At 31.7% G+C, this 15,004-nt stretch overlaps 1 protein-coding gene across 1 annotated transcript; it reads left to right on the top strand.

The window, feature by feature from the left end:
* Positions 1-6,069: 6,069 nt before the first annotated feature.
* LOC115877873 (epidermal growth factor receptor-like) lies at positions 6,070-14,140 on the top strand (the record flags this gene model as incomplete). The annotated part of the gene is made up of 4 exons (XM_030894224.1): positions 6,070-6,379; positions 10,796-10,998; positions 11,065-11,303; positions 13,582-14,140. Coding segments are annotated over 4 exons (1,311 nt in total), but the record flags the coding sequence as incomplete, so codon positions are not given.
* Between the last annotated feature and the right edge of the window lie 864 nt (positions 14,141-15,004).

The following is a 15,004-nucleotide window of genomic DNA, read 5'->3' as shown; positions in this document are numbered from 1 at the left end:
TGCCACATGCATTACAAGTAAGTCATGTGCCCTGAATACCGGCGTGTTTGTGGGGTTCGACCTGTGACACCTTAGCAGATACCAAGTGAGAAAGGTAACTAAAATTAAGTTACTTAACTTAAATTTGTATGTATTGGATTTTATATATATTGTAGAATATTACTTTGAAGTTGTATCGAAAATATCAGGATACCTCTTTCCATGGACCTTCAGAACTTTTATCAAGGCTTTAAAGCTCTGCTGTAAGAAATAAATGAGCCTGACTTTATTTTACATGTTTGATTTTTACATATGTTATTAAGACAGCTATTATAAAAGTTATATTTAATAAGTCAGACAGATTGTGATGACCTCAAAACATCCCTCTTAAAACCACAAAAATTAATATCCAACCGTAACTGTAAGCGGAGAATTATGCGTTTCCGGCCAAAGACACATTATAAATATAGACCGAACATCTCATTCATAAAAATACTCGTTGGTAGTGAATCAAACATTCCAATGTGTCAAACAAGGACAGAAGAGACAGAGAAGTCTAAAATTTCCGGCAACTAGGCGCATTATGGGCGCATTTGGATTGTTCTAATAGCCAGTGGTGTATCGTTTTTTGGAACGAATCTCTAATTAGTAAAAGTAAAAGTAATTGCAAAATGTTTCACTCCATTAATATACCACATTAACACTTTTTCGTCTGATGAGTTTTGTTATAAGGTTCAATATATAATAATATAATTAATATCCCACATATACCCATGTTGAAACGTTCTTTAGTAGGTTTCTTTGCACTCCCGTCTAATGTCGATTTCAATTTCTAAACTTTCAGTTAATTCTATATAAACTTTCAGTTACTTTGAATATTTACAGGGTGACTCAGGCTTCCTAAACAGTTCTATATTAGGGTTTGTGGTTATGGGAACTTTTCTTCATAATTTTTCAGGAATATGGAGGCAATGGTAAAAGCACATTTTATTTTTTACAAAAAAAAAAAAAAAAAAAAAAACATATTTTCAAACTAAAGTTTGTGATTTGCCAATAAATTTCCATTCCAGAAATACCTATAGGGTTGCCACCTGTCCTTTTTGAAAAGGACAGTCCTTTTTGGAATAACTTGTCCCTTTGACTTTTTTTGACCTAAAAATCCTTTTTATTTACGTATTTTCCTGAGAAAATTACCTACAGCAAAACAGAAATAATATTTTCGTCCAAATTTAATTAGAGATGTTATAGTAAAAACCATAAATAAAAAAAAAAATTTTCTTGTTTAGAATAGGCAACATTATTTAGAACTTCCCGTTTAATCTCCAAAACGATAATTCTAGGGTTTTAGTTCTTTTAATCTTTTGATCTTAAAAGAACCTCTTTACAATTAGTAATTAGTAACGATTTAGTTAGTTCGCAATCGATAGCTTCCCGTAAAGCAATTTTGTAATAGTTGTTTTAATCTTGTATTATTAATAACTTCCCATACCTAAAACTGGTCATTAATGAGAAAAATTATTTTTTTTTTTGAAAATATAAGACAAGATTTGACTTTCGGTCTTCTTCTTGTATTATTATGATGGCTCTGATACGAGGAAATTACCTTTTAGTCTCTCAATGGAAGGCATTTATCATTAAAAAGTATCAAATCTGTGTGCTACAGTCTGGGATTTCTGTCGCATAATAAATGAATATTATTATAGCCATTTACAAATCCATTATTTTTAAAGGTAGCTCTAATCAGACAATCAAATTTTAGTTAAATGTCCCAATCTCCATGAACTGTATTAAGCATATGTATAGCGGTTTGAATCACCCTGAGAATCACCCCTGTATGTTGACAAAAATATTTGAAAATGTGCGTTACAATGGCCCCCATCTTATGTAAAAATTGAAATAAAAATTACATAAACCAAAAACGTAATAATAGGTAAAAAGCTTTTTGAAGGCCTGACACTAGCTAGATCTGTTAACTCTTTGACCGAATTGACTAAAATGTAAACCATTTACACCTGTCGTCGTTCAGTCAAAAATACAAAAAAAAAAAAAAGTTAAAATTTATATTATTACATACAGACCGCCTTGTATCGACAGGTCTGAATCTACGGATTACTTTAAATCTCACGGTCGACTGAAGTGAATGGCGAAAAATTGACAGTTCTAATCGTAACGTTCCCATCTTTGACAAGTTAGAAGTTTTGTACTATCAAGATATGAGCGGGATTTACCTAATTATTACGACATTTCTTTTAACTGATTTTATTGATTTGTATAGGAAATTTCCCTGTCTGTGGAAAATACAAAGCAGAGGGTATTCAAACATACACGAAAAAACTAAATCTTATGAAAAATTGCTGTAATTTTATAAACTTGTTGATACAAATGCTGCTATTGATTCTGTAAAACCTTGTGAAGTGCTTTCCAAAAGGAACCTAAAAAAGTGAGAAAAATCAAAACGTTCAGGTGAAGTTTTTTCTTTGATATTAAGGGCATAACCATCTTTAAAAGTTCGTTATAACATGCATCATCCATTCTGAGGTAGTTTTTAAGGTCATCTATTGCACTAGTTCTTTAATTTCACATATGATTATGGTGGAAACACTTTACTGAAACACCTCTTTTCTATAGATAGGACAAAATTCATTGAGTCTGAGCTCATTTTTGTTTGATATGGTGAAACTGCATATTGATTAGCAGTTGCTTCAATAAAATATGCACTTTTATGAAAATCGTCTTAACTTATTGTGGAAAATTTTAGAGTGAGGAGTTTTCATTTAATGAGCTATATAATTTTTAAAATTAATAATTTAAGAATTATCAACAGAAAATTTGATTTTTTTTATATATGACACTCTGTATATTTTATTTATTGAAAGAATTTAAAATTATTCTCTTTAGCCACTTTGATATTTTGTTCGATCCCTCGAGATATAGAAAGTATACAAAAATTGCCCGCTTTAAATAAGTAAGCTTTGAACGGCACCGGCTGTAATGCAAAAAAAAAATCTTAGCTGTGAGCATCCATTAAAAACGAAAAATAATATTTCCCATGAGATGCAGAATTTTATAACAATTTTAAAATATATTTAACCAACATCAACACATTTAAACTATAATTCAATGTAAATAATAAAAATAAATAGCAAACCAAGACATGAGATTTTGCCACAGGATGTTCGATATATCGACCAAGGTCTTCTATGGACAGACGGGGCAGTTTTTGAACATTTCTCGCGGGAATTCATTAACTCAGTAAGGATGAAAGATACCCTCTCATAACTGCTAAGTATTTCTAATTCTTTATTTAGGATTATATGGAAGAATAAGGAACCTTTTATTCTTCCGCAAATATATCCATAGGATTAAACCCATGGGCACTAAGTCAGACGACCTCGACGGCTGGGATCTTGATTAGCTATTCAATTATTCCTTGAAATTGGCTACAAAAAATTTGGTTGATAACTTCAGTTCAGGGAGGCGGTGTGCGTCCGTTGTCTTGTTGGAAAAATATAGTTTCGGTTCCATTAAGAGCATATCAATGAGGGGTCCAAAGGCTACTAGTTAAAAGTGGCCAACTTTTTAAAAATTCTGTATTTCGAAGGGGATGCAAATAAAATATCAAGTGTGCTATATTTTTGAAAGGTAATTCTAAATTCTTTTCAGTTAATTAAAATATAGAGGGGTGTCCCAAATAAAAATCACTATTCTGTTGATAACTCATAAATTATTAATTTTAAAAAAAAATTATACTGCAAACCATTAAATTCCTACGTAAAAGGTGCTTTGGAAATGTTTTCATATAGAAATACAAAATTTTCCAGATAGTAAAAAGTTACAGCCATTTGTTGTCGTTACTTTGAAAACACCTCGTAACTCTGAAACGGTAATAGATATTGATGTGCGGTTTTCACCCATCATGTTTTTGATGAAAAATTGAAGTCCAGACACCATATTAGTTTTCGTCTATCTTCTATAGAAAAGGGTGTTTCCATTTAAAAGCGTCGAATTTGACCCACCCTGTACACAATGTAACACGTTGTAAAAACCAACCTTTCAGCAAACCAACCTTTCACCAACCTTTCAACCAAACCTTTCAACCAAACCAAAACAATTTTTGGTCTTTATAATTGGCCCTTGCAATTAAAAAATGCACGAGAAGTACCGCTAGGTTTTTTTCCTAGCGTTATTATTTAAAACCATTTTACTTCAGAGACTAATAAAAAAGATCATTCGGATTAAAACTGACGATATGTTTGTGTGTATGGTGAAAGCACAGTTTTCCTGCAGTCCCAAAACTGACGATCTCAAAACTGAAGATCGCATCGTCTGACGTAACTGCATTGTGTGTGGCCTGACAAAATTTAGATCTTCAGTTCAGATCGTACAGTCCTGGAACTGCTGGCGAACTGTATGTGAATGGGAACCTTTAGGTATATCAACAAAACCTCAGTCATAAGCAAGACTAAGGAAGGAGCATATCAAAATTTTAGGGTACACCAAGTGATGGGCCTCAAATATGGCTGGCTTAAATTCCGTTTTACTGGAAAAGTCGTTCTACTTTTATTTAAAAATGTACAATATTCAATTTACAAATATTACAAAAAAAAAAAAATAATAATTTGTTGTTTTATTTTACGTTGTGAATAAAATGTTGGTAGTTATTAAAATTGTTATAAAAATATATAATTCTAATAAAAAATAGATGGGTTATAATAAGTATCATTAACACAAACATCCAAAACGCTACTGAAGCAGGTAAAAAATTGACGTATCTAAATTCTTTAGACATCTAATCTTTGACAAGTATAAATGTAAAGCTAAAATGCAAGAAAAATATATAATTTAGTTAATTTTTATGAAATTCACTTAAATGATCGGTTTACTACATGCATGTATATTATATAGTCACTTACTAGCGGTGTTGTTCCATTTATTTCACCTAATTTTTGCCGAGATCTACACCGCACGCTACACAACCAACTATTTTAGAGTCTTTTCGATGCAAAATCGCGAGAGTACTGTTAATTTAAGTTCTGCCACAATTTCATCTAGATTTACTACCCTATACAACTATCAGTAAGTAGTAGAATAAATAATAAATAACATAAAATAAGCTCCTTAAAGACTGACAAATCCACAAAATTTCAAATCAAATCTCAAATGTGTGTCAAATGAATCGTCAAACAGAACTGTCAAGGATCCCCAACCTAGAGAGCTTTTATGGTGGCTTCTCCGCCCACCATGCATGAATACACATGGATAGAATATGCCCTTCCTTAGTCTTCTCTTTATTCAAAGAACAAACTGAAGCTTTGATATGTCATTAATATGTTTATGTCAATGAGCCACAAAGGTTACTTCAATTACTAAAATTTCTTAAAATATTTCCATTGATAATAAGTAAAAATTGACTTTATTCTAATTATTTCCTTTTAATCTAATCAAATTCAAAAGCGTCAAATGATACTGGCCAAACAAAACGGTCAAATATGTCCGGTTATCAAATATGTCGTCGGTTCTATCTTCTAATGCATGAATAGAAAAATAGTATTATATTCCTTCCTCTCTACTTAAAATTAAACTTATAAAAAATCGTTTATTATGAATAAGATTGTAATATTTAAATTCTTATTCCAATTTTGATGAAAGAGATTGTCTTTCAAAATAAATCAATTATTAAACCTTCAATAATAGAACAATATTTAACAAAAAAAAATAAAAACTAAAAATACATTTTCAACTAGTAGTGTATAATTTTAGTAAAATAAAAACATTGCTGCTAATTACATAATATAATACACCAAAACACTATCGTCAGTGTTAAAAGTGCTTTGGTGTAATATGGTAAATTAGTGTTTCTTTATTTGCTGTTGTAATAAAAAAGTTCCAACCCTGAATTATAATAATGGATTTTACTTTATGAAGGTTCTCTTAGGGGTAGCATATCTTTAGCCTGTAATTTAGATCTTTTATTCTTCTAAGTTTGTGTTTTTTTTGTATTTTGAGAGTTTTTGGATTTATTTCTAATATTTAGTTGTAGTGTTTATAAAGTGAATTAATGTAGATAAAATATATTAATTATTATTTATCATTTTAGAGGAGAAACGATTGGTGCATCGTGACCTAGCAGCAAGAAACGTGCTAGTACAGAAACCCAGCTGTGTAAAAATCACCGATTTTGGATTGGCCAAACTTCTCGATATCAACGAGGAAGAATACAGGGCTGCCGGTGGTAAAATGCCAATCAAATGGCTGGCTTTGGAATGTATACAACATAGGATATTCACACACAAATCGGACGTCTGGGCCTTTGGAGTTACTGTTTGGGAGTTACTTACTTTTGGCGGAAGACCTTATGATAATGTACCAGCTAGAGATGTGCCAGAGTTACTAGAAAAAGGTATTAATCATGTTACTATAGGATCACACCAAATAAACTTTTAGTCACGTGTAATTGCTTGACCGGCACAGCGTTGCTGACTTTTACATATTTTATTTGAATCAAAATCTTTTAGGAAACAAAATGAATTCTTTAATTATAAAATATATAAACAGTTAAACATTATTTACATCAACAAACAACAAAACTCACCTCATTAACAGCACTTAATGGATATAAGGGCCATTACTACCGCTTTAACTAGCTGGGTTAACTTGTAATCATATGATTTTTATTATCTTGGAGGATATAGTATTAATCAAAGGCATCTAAATGGGTTGACAGAACACTCCATTCATAAACCCAATTTTTTAGAATCATGCATGGTTTGACACTTTTATGAGAGTTAAAAGATGTTGCATAGGACTAAATACATGACAACATACTGAGTTTCTTGCTTCATCTTCTGTCACTTGGCTCTATCAGTGGCGCGACGGTGGCGTGATTTTTTTATCAAAAATTGTTGAATTTTATCAAAAATTGATTGGGACTGCCTCAGACCAATTTTCCATTACTATAACTAGTTTTGCCTGAGGGTAACTCTAATTTAACAATCGAAAGCGCCAACGAATAAGGAAATATAATGTGCCTTTTGTAGGCTGTGCTGTATTCCCACTTATAACTAAAAAGTATCTAAATACTACCGTTAACATGGCTAAAGGTAAAAAACGTAATGACACTTACCCCCGGTGTTTTTAGGTATAGATAGCGCATTATAATCCGCCAGATATATTTTATTTGATGGATAGCTGAAAAACGTAGATACCTATAGATAGCAATATCTATTAGATAAAATAATCTTATCCGTCAGATATCCTATTTGGGATCTGAACTGCCAAATAGCGGTTTATTTGTCGGATAAAAATTTGCGTCATGAGGAGATTTTGATTTTTTTTAATAAAATTTCTTAACATAACCAGACATAACCTAAATAAGACATTGTTACTATTATTGTAGATTTCGTTTATTTCAATAAATTCGATTATATATTATTTCGAAAACACTTACCTATTCTGAGTATGTAGACTATAACCATTTTAGAACGTGAACGTGATAAGGTATAAACACCAGTAAACACATTGAAATTGTGCAAAAAACTATTGTTGTTAGGACTTTATAAGGAGTGTTACAAAATAAAAAGAGCCTCTGTTAGAGTATCAGAATGAAGAGAATGCATTAAGTCAGGATAATAGTGACGAAATATGTATAATTACCGAGTAAAAATATAACTCAACGGCAAGTTATAAATTATTTTACTTAAATCCCTTCAATTAAAAACCATTACGTACATAAAAAAGCTCTAAAGTAAGTAAAAAATAAATAAAACTTTGTAAATCAAACTGTTTATTTCATTTTTAATTTGCTTATCTTAATTCATTTATATTATAACAGGAACCTTAGAAAACCTGTTATTCAATTCACATTTGCTTTTATTTCTTTCGTGTTACAATTTTAGTTTAATTTTTTGCACTATGTACCTTATGCATCTCTTCTTCATGCTGTTTTTTAAGTAACTCTCTAGCTAAACCTTTTTAAAACACCTCCTTTGAATTCCAGTTTGTTCAACTTTTTTACGGTTAAACGGTTTATTAATATCAACTTTGTTTACACAAGATTTTTCCTTTATTTTTTCCTGGTTTTTTTGAAGTTCCACTTTGAAGAATCACTTTGAGTTCTTAAAAATAAAAGTAATATGTCAAAATTGTTTTATATTTAATTTTTTTTATTAAATAATTTGTACATATAATGTGTTAATGTAACAATTATTATAGGTGCTCTAAATTTATTATTATTAATTAAGAAAAAAGTATCTAAAATCATATACCAATAGGTCTTTGAGGTTGTAATATACTTATTCTCAATCGTGCTTTTCTAAAGAAAAATAATATAAGTACATTTATCTATTTTATAAAATAAAAACTCACCTTAATTACTCTCAGCGATGCTATCCTACATATTTCTTTATTATGAGAAGACCTACAACAATACATATTAATTTGTTATTACTAACAGCCTTATATGCTATTTTTTACCAGATTGTGGTTTTAGGATTTATCTATAAATCTCTGCTTGCACTTCACCAGTTTCTTCCATATTTTCTATTATCAATTGTACTAAAATGTTAATATAATAAAAATAATAATATAAGTATTAAGTATAATATAAGTAAAATAAGTAATATCATATAATTAAATTATAAATTACTTACACATACTTTTTTTCTTGTTTTAATTTCTTATAAATCGCATTCCATCAATAGATCTATTTCACAACTGTTGAAACTGATTCCCTTTTTCCATAAAGGTAAAATTAATTAGCCTTTACCATAATAAAACTGATCAGAGTTGAACACAAAATTAGTGTTGGGAAAATTCGAATTAAATAATACGACTAATTCGATAGTAAATTAAAACTAACTAATTCGAATTATTTTTTTCGATATAATCGAGATAAAAATTAGTAGTATTTTATATTATATCTGTGGTTAACCGAATTACAAATCAACATAAAACATAACCTCTTATGGACGAATACGAATATTAGTAATTAGTATAGTACTATAGTAGTATTCTTTCGTTCTGAACGAACTGAAAATTTTCACTTAAACTGATTTATAAAGGGAATCGACAAAGAAAGGAACGATCCGATATAGAAAATCCAGAAATCATTGTTATTTCCTATACCACGTAGGAATAAATCAGTTTAAGTGAAAATTTTCATTTCGTTCAGAACGAAAAGAATACTACTATTATTTGGTTCATTTCCATCTCACCCAAATTTCACCGAACACCTGCCGACACACTAAAATTAATTTTCTTCTTTTATCTAAATAATTATTGATTGCAACTGATAAAATAAAAAGAAATACGAAAAAATACGATACTCGGCACTTTTAAATTTAAAACTTTAAATTATGGTTTAATTTATTAAACGGCTTCGGCACAGTTAATAGAATACATTGAATAAAGAATATTTTTTTTATTCAGTGATAGAATATAGGTATGGCAATGGTTCAGAATTTGTTTAAAATAACCCCTAGACGAGCACTAGCTGGGACGAATTTATGTTTAGGTTAAATTTATAATACTACTAAATAATTCGAATTATTCATTCGATTGTGAAATATGAATTATTACTAATTATTCGATGGTGAAAATAATTCGATTATTCCCATCACTACACAAAATATATTTTAGTTGAAATTTATTGTTTTATTTTCATTTTGACGATCTTTTGACAACTGAATAATAACCTCACTTTTAAATCTACCGATTTGAAATTCCGAGTGTTTGTTTCTGTCTGTTGCATAGAGTTTTCATATATAACTATCTCAATTTCAGATATCTTATATTGGCAGCACTTTCTCTATGGAGTATCTAACGGTCCGAATGCGGCCCGTCCTTCAAAGTGTTATCTTTTGGATTATTTTGTATGAAAATACCCAAATGTTATATCCTATAGATAGCAGGCTCTAGATTGTTTATCTTTTAGATGGTTATTTGTTAGATAAAAGCTATTTATTTACAACTGAAAACACCGCGCCTTACCGTCGAAATATCAATTCCGGGTTAGAATGATCCACCTTTTTACAAACCATGCACTCGCGAACCATCGTAGATAGATAAAAACTATTTTAAACAGTTTTTTTTGCAATAAACACTGATAATTATTAGAAAGTTGTTCAAAAGCTACAAAAACTTTCAACTACCGCAGAAAACTCACAACCGCGCGCTGTCAAATATAAGTTGAATGAAAACGTCAAATGTCAGCGTAATACCTAAAAATTTCGCACAATTTCGTAGTAAAGATGAATCCACAGTGATGCCGCTAGTTGTCATTGTAATTTCCCTAATATAATTTAATTAGAAAACTAAAAATAATTTCAAAGGTATGATCCTGGCACAATCTATGTATATTAATTAAAGTTATATACCTATACAAATATTTAGTTGATATACCGTATGATCGAATAAAAATGGCTTCAGCGATGGCTATGAAATGAAGATCGCTGTCATTTTATATGTAAAATTATATGGGAAATGTCATCGATCGTCATTTCCAAGCCAACTGGACGCCATTTTTTTCGATCATACGGTATTTAGTGTTATAGGTACCCAAAAAACATTAATAACAATATACCATTTGGAACTCGAACCGTATTCTATCACATACCGCGTAAATCTGTCATCATCGAATTTTGCGGAACACGGTTCGTGATCGCGATAAAATGTAAATTGTTTTGTCTCCCTTTATTTAGATGTCTTTGGTATTAACACTCTATATATCTTTGCACCTGATTTAAGTTAACAATATTTCTAAAATAGAATAAGCTAAATGTTATTGAAACATATTTAATGCTGATCAATATTCTTTAAGGTGAAAGACTTCCCCAACCTCACATAGCTACCATTGAAGTCTATATGGTCATGATCAAGTGCTGGATGTTAGACGCCGAAACCAGACCATGCTTCAAGGAATTAGAAGACGAATTTTCAAAGATGGCTCTTGATCCTGGCAGGTACCTTATTATCCCTGGTGACAAGTTCCTTCGGTTCCAAGGAGGACTAAGTACTCCTATGGTAAGTTCTTTTAAACACATTAAAGTTTTACATTTTGTTAATTATTTGTTTTATTATCTTCTACAGAGCGACAGAGATATAGTCTTGTCTCTTGCATCAGAAAACACGGAAAGTTCTGAAATGGACGACTATATGCACCAACCCAAGTCGCGCATGCCACTGCATTCGACGGGAATGACGTCACTTTCGGGTATGACGTCGATATCACCAACCCCTGATCGGTATAGAGCCACAGCACCTCCTACACCTGATGGAAGTTCGATATATCCCTCTTCTCAAAACCAGTTCAATCATAAACTTTTGAGGTTAGTATATATGAAACTTTTTTAAAGATTTTGTTATCTTTAAATCACGTAGTCTTTATCCTTTTACATAATTTTGAAATTTGGGATATGCTTTTTTCTTGGCGGACTCTTTTCCTGAGCCACAAATTTTTAAAATATAAAAAAGCCAAGGCTGGACTCACACAGAAAGAACATAGAACAAACTAAGCTATTTTTTTATTGAATGACAGACACCACCCAAGTAGCATTTTTGGACACATTTTAGGTAATGTTTCTAATGATCGTGTCAGTTTCTTGATACAAAATGGAAACGGTATGCCACAAATAGGAAACATTTTCGAAACCTATATATTTTATATGGCTATATTACATGTGTTTCCAATGTGGTGGCACTAGCCGTTTGCTGAAGTGTTTCGATGCGAAATAAAAACTTTTAGAGGAAATGTTTCCAAACATTTTCTGCAATTTATGTCCCAAGTAACGTTTCCGTTTTCAGCAGCCACTATTTGTAAATGTGAAGAAACAAAATACCAAACTAAAAGAGTCTATGTCTGTGTGTGGATTTCAAAATGAAAATAACCATCAACAATGGCGACCTCTGCCATCATTTTTTCTCGCACAAAAAAATGTCTGGCAAAAGCAAATTCATCATTTAATTTAAAAATAATCTTTCATATTTTTAATGCCCCTTCTATACATCATTATTTGTTGCTACAAAACAGTAACAGCCGAAAAAAAAAACAAATATTTTTAGTTAAAAACGCAGTTTATAATCATCTGCTGATGATGCTAACGTGGTTAGCGAAACGCGCGTCCAGTGTAAAAGTAAAAGTGTTTTGGTGTATTGTGGTGATTTAGTGTTTTTATTTTGCTGTGTGACACCAAAGGTTCCCACCCTCAACTGTAATAAACACGCTATCACTAACCAACATTATTTTATAAAATTGACATGGAGTCTCACACAAATCATCTACATTATATCACATTTGTATCTAAAAAGAGAGAAACTCGTGTTTCGAAAATAAATCGACAATAAATTGAAACCTTGTTTCCAAGATGTTTCGATTTAGCGCTATCTGTGTAGAAATTTCGAACTAGTCACCTGTCATCAACGTCAATCAAAACTTCTGGTCAATATAATTAGAACGTTTTCATTTACTTATTATTACACAATTAAAACATAAAAACATGTATTCCATTGTGGAAAAAAGAGAAGAAAAAAACGTTTGCTGGTAAAATTTTTCTTCAGTCTTCTGTTGGGTATGGGTAGTGGCTGTTATTACATTTATTCCAAAAACAAATCATCTCTATAATGCGTATAATAAATTATTATAAAATCGCATAAGAAAAATATCTGTATTTGTACTCACCATATGCCCTTCCTTCTACTTTTTTAATTATAGTACTATAAATACTTGAAGAGTCCTTAAATGCAAAAAATGCAGAACAAAATCCAAACAATGTCAGGATATGTTCTCATATAGACAGAATATCAAATAAATTATGGAAACTTTTCAGGTACAAAACGGGGACTAAATGTGTAAATGTGAGCCACATCTGTTTTTAAAAATATGGATGTTGTTAAATACAGTAATTTTTATTTAAGGATACTTGGAAAAATAGATTTTATTGTCCAATGTTTTTCCTGTCTTGTTCTGGTATATAATAAATCTGGTGATTAAAAAAAAACAAATATTTAATACTTTACTACCAGAATATAAACGAAAATAAAATAAAAAAGTCTTTATCCTGACCCGGATTCGAACTCTGAATCATCGGTTTGTGGTCGGAAATTTTACGCACTGCGCTATGGAAACATGTTCGATTTGTATTCAATACTAGAATTTAAAGAACTAATAAAAATATAGGATCTTCTTTCAATACGCAGTAGGGAATGCAACGTTTACCGGCAGCCGGACGGGCCGCATGCTGTTCTAGAGAGCATAGTAAAAGATATATCAAAGAGCCAGACGTCTTAAAATACTTGTTTTTCCGACGTTGCTAGCTCTCGTACTATTGCATATACGTGGCGAAACCATATTTTGGTAAAATGTTTCGAAACAATAACCGATTTATGTTACGAACATATATAGTATCAAAAAATGTGACGAAACTGTTTCGCAATATTATTCTCAGCAGAGATTTTGTTTCGCTTTTGTGTCTAAAAATGCTACTGGGCATCGTCACTGTAAATGTATCCTTTGCTTGACAGACTATAATAAGCGGTTCATTTTCAATGAACAACACAAAGTGTAGGGATTCCGTAAGTATTCAGTATTAATTGTTATTTTAATTTCAGAACATTCTCAGGAATGCCGTGTCACTTCCATCCTTCACTCCAAGGCACCCAGTCAGACATCTCTTCCATAAAATACTGCGGAGACTCTTTAAAGCTTCGAGAATCTGACATGGGTTCGGACGAATACGACTCTAGCGGAAAATCCCAACAGGCCCAAATAGGAAACCTCAAACTCGAACTCCCAGTAGACGAAGACGACTACCTTATGCCTTCGCCTCAGCACACCCAAACGACTTCGACTTACCTCGACTTGAAGAATACCACCGACCACGCTAGCAACGCGAATCTTTACACCGATTTATTCAAAAACAACATCGACAATCCGGAATACCTTATGGGCAACGAATCACCGATCGAACAGACTGTAGGTCTTCCTGATGTTTCTGATTTTGTCGTGCCTCCATCACCATCATCTGTCAGTGACGTAGTCAAGGCCGTGTACTTGCCTCCTCACAAAGCCAGTGAGGAGGAGAGTGATCACGAGTGTTACAACGACGTAGACAGGCTTAGGAGGGAGTTGCAACCCTTACAAAAATGTAAAGATGGCGCTATAGTTTGAAGTGTTTTAGAGACGATGCTGTTATTTAGTGTTAAGGCAGAACTGCGGGTGTTTTTATACAGCCCTGGACTGATATTTTTGAGTAATGTACAAACCTATGGCCTTTTGTACTTCCCGACGTGGTAAAAAGGCTGTGTAAAACGAAGGCATTTTTAAAATTGTTTCGACCATGTCTCGAAACGACGTAATAAATATTATAGTGCCTGCATATTCGATAAGGAGAATCCATTTAAAATTAAGCTACTTAACTAGATTTTAGGACGCTGGCTTCCCAGTACTGTCACAGATGACAATAACTGAAAGCCATTTTTACACGTGGCGTTTTTTAATGTACATATTATTCTCTTTGGTCTTTTATAACAAATGTCTGTTTAAAAGGGCTTAGCTGTCTGGACATGGGTTCAAAAGATTTAAACTTTTTCTGTATAATATTAAGCCTGGCTTTACTACAAACATATATACAACGTATTGTTTATAATATATTAACATTTTGGAATATGAGAATTTCGCTAGTAAAGAAAGTTTTTTGACTGGCGCAGTAGACGCAGATACATTTTAGTTCTAGCTTTGCTATACCGTGCTGGCAACTATTACACTTTTGGGTCGGTATTATTACGAGTGGAAGAATCGCATTAGATCAAATTAAGTCGGCGTTGTCGGTACGCCTTCCCTATCAAGTAAAGTAAAATCAATGATCGCAAACCGCTTATTTCAAGACTTTTTTTTCGAAAAGATAACTAGATAAAATTAAAGCAAATATGTTTCTTGAGACCCAGCCGGAATTGGTGAACGTTAGTGTCCATTTACAGAAACGCCGCAATAATAATAATTTGAAAACTTATAACATGCCATAACTTAAAAACC

The sequence above is a fragment of the Sitophilus oryzae genome, unplaced genomic scaffold (genome assembly GCF_002938485.1).
Source record: "Sitophilus oryzae breed Bouriz unplaced genomic scaffold, Soryzae_2.0 scaffold_1062_pilon_pilon, whole genome shotgun sequence".
Lineage (NCBI taxonomy): Eukaryota > Metazoa > Arthropoda > Insecta > Coleoptera > Curculionidae > Sitophilus > Sitophilus oryzae.
This window is presented reverse-complemented; position numbering and strand designations above follow the sequence as displayed.